This window comes from Oryzias melastigma, linkage group LG11 (genome assembly GCF_002922805.2).
Source record: "Oryzias melastigma strain HK-1 linkage group LG11, ASM292280v2, whole genome shotgun sequence".
Taxonomy (NCBI): domain Eukaryota; kingdom Metazoa; phylum Chordata; class Actinopteri; order Beloniformes; family Adrianichthyidae; genus Oryzias; species Oryzias melastigma.
The window spans coordinates 1,887,504-1,899,526 of record NC_050522.1 but is presented as its reverse complement, the minus strand read 5'-3'; the positions used below and the strand labels follow the sequence as shown (position 1 = coordinate 1,899,526).

The following is a 12,023-nucleotide window of genomic DNA, read 5'->3' as shown; positions in this document are numbered from 1 at the left end:
AGATTCGAGTATTTGTTCACTACAACTCTTCAAATGACTGATTCCTTTAGAAACAGCTCTATCTTTTCAGTCACTCCAGTCACTGATGTAAAAGAAAGTTTGACATCATTTGATGCAGTACCAGAATGTGGGTTTGCATGTAGGTTTCTTAGGGTTGAATCATTAGCCGCGTCAGTGCGGCTGAGCAGTCCGCCCCATGAGTTCAAAGGTTTCAAACAATTGCAAATCAACATGTCCTACTTTTAAAGTCATGTTTGATTGTAGTTAAACATTTGCATTGCTGTCCTACTAATAACGTAACAGTTACATAGAGGAAATGCTCGACTGTGGCAAAACCAATACAAATGTGAAACACAATCATTATACGAACTTAAAAGTAAAGTGAAAAGCAAACAAACTGCACAACAAAAACATGACTGACATGAACTGACAGACAATAGGACTGAAAGTTGCACAGAAACTCTCTTGATGCCAACGAGGACAAATGTATTGATTTTCTTTACAAGCTGGACCCTAATGCGACCTGACGGAGTTCACAGGAGGCTCAGATACGATGTTCTGACAGGTGAGCGACAAAAGTAGAGAAGAAATGGGCACACGAAAAGATCATTCAATATTAACTGTATATGTGAAACACATTCGTTAAGGATGAACATTTTTTTTTTTTTTGGTTCATTTGTTTAGCTGAATATTTGACCCCAGAGAAGAGGTCACTGACCTTTCATGGACGAAGTGTGCAAACAGAACAGCAGAAGTGCAGAGACGGCGTTTTAACCGCCGGCTGCTTCAGGACGATCACAGTTCCTGCAGAATCAGCTTCACAGGATGATCGGGGGGCTGGTTTGGGTGAGCCTGCTGTCTCTTTGCAGCTTCGCATTCACAGAAGGTGATACTGACACGTTGTCTGTTTAGCTCTGGTGTCAAAAACATTCCTCGTTTCATTTTTTGTTTCTCTGTCTTCAGGGTGCAACAGGCAGCTGCAGCAGAATGTGGACTTTCCAGGATCTGATATAAAAACCCTCTACTCTCCTGATGTGGAGCACTGCCAGCTGCTGTGCACCCAGCAGCCCTCCTGCCGCTTCTTCACCTTCCACCGAGCCGACTGGACCAGAGACGACAGGTACCACAGACCCAGCACATTCATTCACTTTGAACACAGAGGCAGGAAGATGTCTGTGTAAAGAGGGATGAGATGCAAATGTTTCCCCAGGACCTTCAAGTGCTTTCTCAAATCTGCTTCTTCTGGACAACCCAACTCTCAAACTCCCCTTCAGGGCGTCACCTCCGGCTTTTCCCTCAAATCCTGCAATCCAAGCCCACGTATGTCCACAGCCACACAGCTCACGAGCAGCTGTGAAAGCCTCCTCCTCTCCTCATCTGTGACTGCCTTCATTGCCAGAACCGTGTCTGTCTCGGGTCTACGAGAACGTGGACTTTGTGGGGGCGGACTACACCTCCTTCTTCACAGCCGACCACGAGGACTGTCAGAAAGCTTGCACTCAGGATCCTTCATGTCAGTTCTTCACGTTTGTCAAGCAGGACCCCAAACAGCAGAATGTCAGGTAGCATTCTCTAAATCCACCGTCCATTTTTAATAGTGGAACCTGAAACACACATCTAAAAACTTACAAATAAAATATCAGACATTTGCCTTTTGAAACCAGAAAAGTCCGAGATCTCTTCATAACTAAAGATCCACTCTGATGAAAATGAAGATTCTGGTGGTTTGAACGTGTTCTTGTGGATTTAAAGTAAAGTAATTAAGTTGTTCCATTTTAATTCCAGCTTGAAACTCTTTTAAAAAACTTGCTTGAAATGAGCAAATGCTGTGTTTGTATAAGTGATTTATTCATAAAGTTCCTCTCTGTGAAGGAAAACTCCCAACAGTCTGTCAGCTGCAGGTGGATCCTCAGTGGTTTGGTGTTCAGTAATCGTTTCTTTTCCTGCGTTAGGTACAAATGTTTCCTCAAATACAGCTGGAACATACCAAGGACTTCCTCTGTGGAGAAAAAGGCCGGCGTGGTCTCTGGATTTTCCCAAACATCGAGTCCCTCTCAGACAGGTGGCCTGCTCAGAGTAAGTCCTGGATTCTGATCCGTTTGAGTTTGAGTCTTAACAGAGATGTTTCTGTCTGAAACAGCCTGTCAGAACAAATTCCTCTCAAACACGGACATCCCAGGAAGTGACTTCCAGACGCTGAAGGCCGCCTCTGCAGAGCACTGTCAGGCCCTGTGCTCCGCTCACCCACAATGCACTTGCTTCACCTTTGGCAGGTAAAGTCCTTGATTTCATTTAATCATTGAATATCACAACGTTTTAATAATTTGATTTAGAAATGTTTATTTTATTTAAAAATCAAAATAATTTTAAACGTTAAATTTATTTTAACTTTGTATTATTATGTGATTTAACTATGTTTTGAATACATTTTTCTTTATATTTTAAATCAATTGGATTAAAACATCTTTATTTATCTCAGAGGGGATTTCAGAAATAGTTGAAAACGAAAATGTTTTAAAGTAAAAACTGCTCTTGGTTCCCGAGAGATTTTTTTTAAATTGCTCCTACAGGTTAAAAGAAGGTTTTATCCCTGACCATGTCAGATCTTTCATTTCTTCTCTGTTTTTGTTGCAGTCTTGACTTTAAATGTTATTTGAAGAACAACAGACATCACTTGGAGACTAAAGTTAAAGAGGGAGCCACTTCAGGGATGCCCGCACGCTTCTGCCAGTTCACCAGTAAGAACCGGTTTGGAGAGGAGATTCACAAGTAGTGCCGCCACGAATAGTCCACTAATCGATGACCAATTGACTATTAAAATAGTCTGCAACTAATTTATTAATCAATTAATTATGACTTTATATTATATGGAGTCAGAGTGTAGTAAAATTTAACATTATAATGTCATTCTTCTGGTTTTGGTTTTTTGGACTATATTGACATTAATTGAGGTTTTTTTTAGGCTAGTTTGGAGTTCAGCTAAGATTTCAGCTACATGCTAGCTATTTTGGCTAATTTAGAATTTTTTCAGTTTTTCGGCTAATTTGCCATTTCACTAATATTCTAGCTGGCTATCAGCTTCAGCGTTTTTAACTATCAATTTCAGCATCTTCAGCTATCAGCACTAGCATCTTCAGCGGCGAAATTCAGCTCACAACATTCACACTAGTATTATCACAGGTAATGCTGTATATCTAGTTTTTAGTTAGTTTAAAGCTAATGATGGTTAAGATGTGTGCTTTACATCCAGTTTGCATATGACCCGATTAGTCGACGAATCTGAAAAAATAATCGTTGATTAGTTGACTATTACATTGTTTGTGGCAGCACTATCCACAAGATTCTCTTTGAAACCTGGAGTCTGATGTTTTAGAGCTGCAGCTTTTACTGTCATGAGATAATCTGCTTTGAAGCTGATTTAATGAAATCAGTCACCAAACTGCTCATTCCTGCCACCAGACTGGCTCAGGACGGCTTACGAAGGAATAGATTTTACTGGTCCAGAGATCCGTTTCGAGCTGAAGGACAATGCCGACCAGTGTCAGAGGCTGTGCTCTGGAGACCCCACCTGTCAGTTCTACACCTACATCAAGGACAACTCCCCCGAATCTGCAGCTCGGTACTCCGCAGCCGAAACAAATTCAGATGCTCCAAGATGTTTCAATGAAGCAATTGTAATGTTTCTGCTTTATCGCTAAAAACATGCTGATTTGTTTCCCCAGGCGCCGCTGCTATTTGAAGGGTGTCATCACCATGCCTGCTCCTCCCAAGGTGGTGAAGGTGACCAATGTGGTGTCTGGCTTCTCCACGAGGAACTGTCCAGCGACAGGCCAATAGAAACACTGAAACATTCAACAGCCTTTTTGTCTGAAGACGTGAAAAATAAAACACATAAAACTGTTTGTTTTCAGATTGAATGAGTGAAATCACAGGGCTGTGTGGTGGCACAGTGGATATCACTTTTGCCTCATAGCAAGAATGTTCTGGTTCAACTCTACTGGGTTCTGTGAAGAGATTGCATGTTCTACTGGTTCATGTCTGGGTTTCCTCCCACAGTCCCAACAGGAGCTGGGATAGGCTCCAGCAGCTATGTTACCCTGAAAGGGACTGTAAAAGAGCAAACAGATGAGAGTTGAGAGCCTCTGGTGATAGACAGATTTTATTGTCACAACCGGGAACAGTTATTGATCTTCTGACACGCAAAGTGTACATCTGTTTAAACCCCAATTGTAATTTTATCTGAACCTTATTTGTAATGATTATGTTTGTATCTTATTTTGGACCAGACGGAAAAGAATGGGGGTCTCCATAAAAAAGTAACAAATTCATTTACAAGAAAAATAACCAAATCAAACAATAACTAAAAGTGAAGCAAAAAGGCTTCAGGGTGAACCAAGGCCAAAATAACAAAACCCCATCTAACTCAACCCAGGGAGCTTACCTGCAAAAGAAAAGGAAAAGAATGACAAACACTAACCTCCCTAGACTAACAGAAACAGGAGAAAATGCACACTAAAAAAAATGGCAGTTCACCCCTACAGCTTCACCTAAACTAACACTAAACCACATAGTGGGACCAAACACAACCGCAAAGAAACTACAAAGTGCACACAAAGTAAAACAGGTGGAGAAGACGACTGCACTGCAGTGGCGCCAGGTTCCAGCCCAGCTCCCTTCTCATGGTCTGGAGGTCCACATGGTGCTTTTGAAGGCTCCCTCCTCCGGCTTGGACCAATGGGGAGCCACGACTCCAGCACCACACCTGAAACAGATTAACAAAGACACAAAGATCCACAAAACATACAGGAGTCCCACTCTGACAAAAAAAAAATACACAGAACCAAGAGAAACAAAACCAAATACAGCCACAGCCGTAACAGTGACACAGGAGGGTAAAATAAAAAAAACAACCAGGTGTAAATCTGGAATGGGCGGGGCCTGTCTACACACACTCAGTAGTTAAGAACATACCTGTTGGCTAAAATATTCTTCATATTTAAACTTGTCAAAATGTACACAATACGATGTTCACACACAAACACTTCTGCATAAAAACCCACACAAATAAAGCCTTTCATTCTGTCACACAAACTATTAGTGCAAAGGTGAGTGTTAATGTTTTGCTGAGGTGTTTGATCATGGAATGTACTCAGGGGGAGAGTGCCCTGCCATCGCCACACTAAGACCTCCCACCGAGGCAGCAGCCAGGACCCACCCCCCTACACCCGCCATGGGGCTGTGGAGGGAATCCGCCCACTGGGCAATCCCGTCAAGCACCCAGACCAGGGTGCACGGGACCGCCGCAGAGGCCCCCCACGCCAGGGAAGCGGGCAGGCACAGGAGCACAGAGAGTGCAGGCCCCAGCCCATCCAGAAGATTAGCCCCCCCACCGTGCCAGTAGGGCCAGCGCGAGGCTCCACCCCCGGAGAGCCAACCAACCCTGGACGAGCACCCCACCACCACCCAGCAGTACCGACCATGTCCACTCCAGGTATGAGCCAGGGCTCCCCAAGGGAGACCCACCCCCACGATCCAGACAGCCGCCCCCGTCGTACGAGGTCCAGTGGGGAGCAAGGCAGAGGTCGCCCACCCCCTCCCAGGAGAGGGACACCTGAGAGAAGTGGGGGTCCCGGAGGAGTGTTGTAAACAAGGCCCGACCAGAACAAGGACCAGAACCCGCACCACCAAGACATGGACACCCCCAGGCTCCGATGTAGCTTGATCCCCTGCTAGATCTTAAATCTCGGGGATCCCACTCCTGGTATGAAGAGGAGACCGCCGGGCCCAGGAGACCAGCACCCAAGAGACAAGACCACCAGACCGAGCCCCCCCGGCAGGGATGGGGTAGGGGACAGAAAGTCATAGGTTCCACCCTCCTTGTGTGATGTGTGTGTGTTTGTGTGATGTGCGTGTGTTTGTGTGTGTTAGAGTGCATACTTGAGGTGTTAGAGGTGTGTGTGTACTAAAGGGTGCAGTTAAAACTGGCGGGTGGGGCATCTAAAGGACAGGACTCCTGATTGCCAGCAGTGATGTCCAAGCACCCCCCACTAAGGGTCCTACATGTCTAAGGTGCAATTAAAACCGAGGGGAGGGGCAAATCTCTTCAGCAGCCACAGTGGGGGGGGGGGGCACTGCCATGTAGTCCATGCCCCGCAGTGCAATGCAAGACAATCATCCTTCCCATCACCCTAATGCAGTGTTTCCCAACCCTGGTCCTCAGGGCACACTGTCCGGCGTTTTTTTAATCCGACCCTGTTCAAACACACCTGCCTCTGATGACCGTCATTGTCAGGCTTCTGCTGAGCCTGATGATGAGCTGAATCAGGTGTGCATAAGCAGGGCAACATGGAAAACATGCAGTGTGCCCCGAGGACCAGGGTTGGGAAACACTGCCCTAATGCATTTTAGTATGCATTGAGAGCCGACCCACAGGCCCCCCACCCCATACAAGGAACCAGTCACAGGGGCAAATCCCAACTCCACCCCAAAGCACCTCCTATGTGGGAGCACTGGTCAGACACCAATGGGACAGAGGCAGCCCAACCAGCCGCAGCCCCCAACGATTGCCTCAGTAAAGACCGCAACCCACCAGACCCCCTAGGCCCTGTATAAATGGGGAGAGCCCCTCCCCCATGGAAAGCCACGGGGCCCCGCTCCATCACCAAGCGCAAGCAAAAGGAGCATCCCCCAAGCCAAGCCAGATCCCCACCAAACCATACACCCCATACCCCCCATGCCAAGGTCTGGGAGGCCACACGGCGCCACCGCCCATCCCCACCTGTCAGGTAAAGCGAGCGCTTTATCTGACTTCCCAAGATGTAAATGAATGTGTCCACTCACCTGGGATATAGATGCTATTTATATATATGGTTCTAATCAATTTAAATATTTCTAGACTCAAAATTGTTTTATTGTGTGTATTTCCTGTTTAATTACAGCAAAGGCTGCAACGTAATTGCTGCAGATTGTGTAACCCCAATGAAAACTGGGTTGAATGCTGCCATTAGTTAACTTATGCTAATAATGTAATGCTTTTGGAAATATTTTCATTATCAATTCCAAATTCCTCATTATCACTTGAATATATAATGTATGTGTTTGCCATGTAGTGTTCAGATCTGACAGAAAGCAGCACAAAAGACAAAGTGATGCAGGCAGCAGCATAGAGGGCGCTCATGAGCGCATTTGTTTTTCAGTGGCTGTTAAAGGGTAACCAAATCCTAAATCGACTTTTTTGTCTGTTGACTTCTATAAAAGGGGTTTTAAAAATGCTGTCTGTTGTCATTGCCACATTTTTGACAAACTAACACAAACTTGTTTAATTCATTAAAATATAATCAAAAACCGTCTGCGTGCTGCCCCCTACAGGTTGAATTGAGGTATTACGGTTGGATTTTGTGATTGGTCAAACCGTGTAAGTTTCAGAAGTCTCACATCATGATCTGCAGTTCCAGTAATGAGAACAGTCCTGTTCCCTGGCCCCGCCCCTCTGACTGGATTTTCACATTTTGGCTGTGGGCGGATTCATCCTCCAACTTCTCTGTTTGGTTACCATTTAAGTTTCTTTGGGAGTCTGTTACTTCATGTTTTGCTCTGTCTGCTAAAATAGTGCATGTAAAATAATTAAAAACTGTCCAAGCTGGAAATGAAATGAAAACGTGAAGTGATAGATGATGGATGACCAAAGATGGAGCGAAAGAGATTCAAAATGTTTCTGAAACTAAAAGAAGATAAGAGGACTGTTTTTTTACTTTTTTCCTGTGTGTTAAAACAAATAGGGGGCGTCAACATACAGCAAAAACTATGGACTTTGACTTCATGTTATTTTTCCATTCTGGACTTTAACTAACATCAGTTGCTTCACACAGCCACTCCAGGAAGTACTGTTTATTTTGAAACAAACAGATGAATGCCAGTAAATGGTTGTGTTGTTCTATCGGTTACAATGTATATGTTTAGCAGAAGTGTAGAAATCTCCTCAGTCTTCTTCAGACTGTCGTCCGACAGTTCCTCGTGGAAAAACCGGAAATTGCTTCTGTTAGTTTGACGACTTTGGGCGGAGCTGGCAGAGTGATCACACGCTTTAAATAGCAGCGGCGCCTGTGAGAAACAAACAAACCAATCTTTCAAGGTCTCTGCAGTTTCTGGGAGAGTTTACACTGTACTGGAGACTCTCCTACCTGTATGTGGGATGGTCGAAGTTATTATGGACGTAGGTGTAGAACTGACAGTGGGGAGATGCGGTGCACGTCGTCTGACACTGCTGGGCATCATCCATCACCTCAAAGTCAATGTCAGAACCCTGAAAATCAATCTCTCCATAGGGTTTCGACAGCCAGCCTGTTTCAGACAGACAAACGCACCAACGTTTAGCTATAGGCATGTATGAACTTTTGACAAAACTCAAGAAGAACAAAAACCTTTCATTTTTGTTCAAAGCAACACATTAGGACTGTGAAATCCTTTTTCTATTAAACGATTTGTGTCCATTTCATACCGTTGTCAAGCTGGCAGGCTCGCGCTGGCAGCCCTGAAGTGAACCCCTCTTTAGCTTCAGCCACCAAACTGTTCTGGTTGTTCTTCAAATAGCAGTCAAATTCATCCCTGAAACAAACAGAATTATGAGAACATTAAAAAATGACCTTAAAAGTCTGAAAATATTCATGTGAAACGTAGAGAAAGAGAGAGGCCGAGGCTCGCCTTTACCCGTGGAAGGAGAAGTATGTGCACTGAGGGTGAGCCGAGCACATCACCTGACAGTGCTCCACTGAAACTGCCTTCACCCTCTCCAGGTCATTTCCTGGGATGTCTGTGTTTGCAAAAAATGTATTCTGACAGGCTGTGAAGAAGAGTTGAAAACCAATCAGGTAAGACATTCACAAAAGGGTCCTGCATGCCAACATGTTCTGTGTTTCAGTATTGCCTTCTTTAAAATGTTGATTTAGCAACAAGTTTTGTGAAAATCCAGATGTAACACCAGCCTTTCTCTCTATAACCGGAACCCTGGGGATATTCCAGCTGTACTTAAGGTGGCATCGATACCTGTAGGAGAAGCACAAATGACAGCGGAGCTTCATTGTGGATCAAATAACAAACTTCTTAACTGGGCAGAATGTAAAGTTCATTCATCCAGGAGATGTTTCCTTGAAGTTAAGAGATGGCATATAGATTCATATAGATTCATTGATCCAGATGCTTTATCAGTCTGAAGCTACGTTCACACTGAATGCGGTTCACACATCAGAGGCGTCCCATTTTTGTAAGTCATTGTACAGATGTGATCAGAGGCCCTGCGGAACATTTTGAGCTTCTCCTGCAGTAGATGGTGAAGGTTAGCATACTGAATGAATGATATGAAGAGTATAATAGACTTAAAAGTTTAAAAATGGATTCCAAACTGCTCTGAAGTTTCAAAAAGCGTCTTCCTCATGTACCTGATTTCCTGTGTTATGAAATCTCCATCCAGAAAGGTGAAGAACTGGCAGGCAGGGTCTTGAGTGCAGACTCTCTGACACTCTCCATAGTCGTTTGTGAACAAGAACCTGTAGTCTTCTCCGTGAAAGTCCACGTTCTGGTACACCTGAGACAGACAAGGTTCTGGGAGGCAAAACACAAAGTTAAATGGGATGAAGGTGTGTCCTTAAACGTCAGTAGCACCGATTCATATGAACTTACCAGGGTTAGGCTTGCAGGAGAAAGACTTCAGAGAAAAACCAGAGGTGACACCAACCAATGAAGTCTGAGAAGTTGGTTTTCCAGAGGGGGTGGATTTTAGGTAGCACCTGAAGGCTCTGAACAGCAGTAGACTCTTAGGACCAATCCAATTTCTTCCCCTCTCCCTTCCCCTTCATTTAGCCCTCCAAACGGAGAGTTAGGAAAAAATAGAGTCTCATGTTTTGGACGTCAATCATCTCCGGTCCGCTAGCATTATCATAGAGCTTCCAGCACTCCAATATACATAACAACAGCAGTTTTATAACTTTAAAAAGGTCATGCTACAACAAAAAGTCATTATTTACATTTAAATGTAAACTTCACATCCACGTGAAGAAAAGTGCTTCTTCTCAGCACGACGCGGTTTACTCTCTCAACAGAGAACTTTATATCCCTCCGTTTGGATGGTCGGATCTAAAAAATACATTTTCTAGACACAAATACACTTAAACTGTCCCTTGAAAAGCATGGGAAGGGAGAAGGGAAGAATTTGAATTTTTACATGTTACATTTTTGCTCCACAGATTTTATTTTTCATTGGAGTACATGTAAAAGTAGTCTGCATTTCTGTCTATCTCAAATCAAGCGTTCTCCTAAACTTCTGGATTCATCCACAAATTACCTGTGCTCTGATTTCCAGATGGACCCAAGGAAAGTGAAGAAGAGGCATGAGGGGTGCTGTGTGCACAGCAGCTGGCAGTGCTCCACATCAGGCGACTGAAGTCCCATGATATCTGATCCTGGGAAGTCCACTTCCTCTAGAAGCTCCTGGTTACATGCTGAGAGGAGCAGAAAGAGACAAAGTTAGTGTGGACTCCAAGAAAGGAAAGACTCAACAGGAAGATGCTGTTACCATCGATGGCGGCAAAGCTGCAGAGAGGCAGCAGGCTCAGCCAAAGCAGAGTGATCATCATGCTGAAGGTCTGCAGGAACAACAGGACACCTGAGAGCAGCTGCACTTATAGCAGCACTTATGCACACACAAGCTTACCGTTTTGCAATCTTCTGTTTGCACCATGTACTGTTGACCCTGTCGAAGATTCAACTAAACAAACATGAATGTTTTCATGCAGCCTGTATGAACCTCACCTCACGTATTCACCACCAGACTCAAACAGATCTATATTTCTGAATGTTAAAATGTTTATTCACTTTAATTGTTTTTATGTTTGCTGCTTCCCCAATTTTTTATTTTTTTATTTTTCCGGTTCTTGTTCACGAGCTAGCGGACGCATGTCTCAAACTCTCCATCTTTTCAAAGTCATGTAGAAGCTACTTTACTCACCAAGCTACTGCAAAACGGTAGTAAATATACATCAAGGAGAGTTGAACATGGCACCAAAGAAAAATCAAGAACTCAACAGAGCTCAGAGCTGCGTTTGCCGACATTCAAGCAAGGCTAACTCCACTGCTAACCAAACTAGCATAGCCAAAATGTAACAATCCATTTCTGCAATCTTCACAGAAAAAAGTAATACTAAAACATAAAAAAATGAATAGTCCCTTCCATCATAGTCTCTTAGAGAATTTGGAGGGGTGCAGCTCCTCACACATCTCACAGTTTGTGTTAACTTCATAAATGTGACGGGAATTCTGACTCTATTGGCTATCTGGATTTTTCAGCTCCCAAAGGGCTCTTTAGGTCCTTTTGTTTTTTTATTTAACTTATTATCTTTTGCACAAAATGAATAACTAATATAAAAAAATATATATTTTTTACTTTTAAGTGTAAAATATTTATGTTTTTATTTTTCCTTACAGATAAAATGTACAAAATAAATGATAAAAAAGTACAGAACAGTTATTTACAATTCAACATTTAAAGGGGCCCTATCATGAAAATTCTACTTTTTCAGGTTTTAAATTCATTTTACTGTTCATTCTTCACTATAAAGAACCCCAAAGTGGTATTTTGATCTTTTCATGCATTTAAGAGTAATCCTGTAAAAACCTGCACTGTCTGCAGCAGCCCCTCCCATACCCACGAAAACGAGTGGTTGGAAACGTGCTGATGTAAGATCGATACCAACCGCTCCCTCCAGGAAGAGTCTGTGCTGCAAGCTCCGCCCCCAGACTAACACAACGCTTGACTTCTCTACAGAGCTAGTGGTGATCAGCAGAAAGCTTTAATTTTAGTTGCAGAATACTGTATATCTTTCAGTTGTGTCCTGTCTTCAATAAATTCCCGCTCAAACTAAACAGTTGTTTATTATTTTAGACTCCTTTAAGACTCCACTCCGTTCAAGTAAGTTCTAGACCAGTGTTTTTCAACCAGTGTGCCGCGGCACACTAGAGATGGTCTGGTGTGC

General features: G+C 43.6%; 2 protein-coding genes across 2 annotated transcripts; one reads left to right on the top strand and one right to left on the bottom strand.

The window, feature by feature from the left end:
- The first annotated feature begins 726 nt into the window (after window positions 1–726).
- On the top strand, window positions 727–3,900 carry LOC112136311 (coagulation factor XI). Its single transcript, XM_024257927.2, has 9 exons — window positions 727–886; window positions 964–1,120; window positions 1,211–1,320; window positions 1,400–1,562; window positions 1,953–2,062; window positions 2,141–2,273; window positions 2,635–2,738; window positions 3,460–3,619; window positions 3,723–3,900. The coding sequence occupies exons 1-9, from the start codon at window positions 826–828 to the stop codon at window positions 3,835–3,837; spliced, it is 1,113 nt and encodes a 370-aa protein (XP_024113695.1). The 5' UTR covers window positions 727–825; the 3' UTR covers window positions 3,838–3,900.
- Window positions 3,901–7,872: 3,972 nt separating this feature from the next.
- LOC112136310 (coagulation factor XI) lies at window positions 7,873–11,065 on the bottom strand. Its single transcript, XM_024257926.1, has 9 exons — window positions 10,568–11,065; window positions 10,337–10,493; window positions 9,676–9,791; window positions 9,435–9,597; window positions 8,924–9,042; window positions 8,707–8,839; window positions 8,498–8,604; window positions 8,181–8,340; window positions 7,873–8,100 (listed from the first exon to the last, which is right to left on the bottom strand). The coding sequence occupies exons 1-9, from the start codon at window positions 10,626–10,628 to the stop codon at window positions 7,989–7,991; spliced, it is 1,128 nt and encodes a 375-aa protein (XP_024113694.1). The 5' UTR covers window positions 10,629–11,065; the 3' UTR covers window positions 7,873–7,988.
- Between the last annotated feature and the right edge of the window lie 958 nt (window positions 11,066–12,023).

What these genes read in the sequence shown, in the direction of transcription:
- LOC112136310 (XM_024257926.1), bottom strand. Translation starts at nt 10,628, where the DNA reads ATGATGATCACTCTGCTTTGGCTGAGCCTGCTGCCTCTCTGCAGCTTT. An exon ending in TTCATAACACAGGAAATCAG is followed by an intron (nt 9,043 to 9,434) that starts GTACATGAGGAA and finishes CTTCTCCTACAG; the next exon opens with GTATCGATGCCACCTTAAGT. An exon ending in AGCCTGCCAGCTTGACAACG is followed by an intron (nt 8,341 to 8,497) that starts GTATGAAATGGA and finishes TGTCTGAAACAG; the next exon opens with GCTGGCTGTCGAAACCCTAT.
- LOC112136311 (XM_024257927.2), top strand. Translation starts at nt 826, where the DNA reads ATGATCGGGGGGCTGGTTTGGGTGAGCCTGCTGTCTCTTTGCAGCTTC. An exon ending in ATCGAGTCCCTCTCAGACAG is followed by an intron (nt 2,063 to 2,140) that starts GTGGCCTGCTCA and finishes TGTCTGAAACAG; the next exon opens with CCTGTCAGAACAAATTCCTC. An exon ending in TCCCCCGAATCTGCAGCTCG is followed by an intron (nt 3,620 to 3,722) that starts GTACTCCGCAGC and finishes TTGTTTCCCCAG; the next exon opens with GCGCCGCTGCTATTTGAAGG.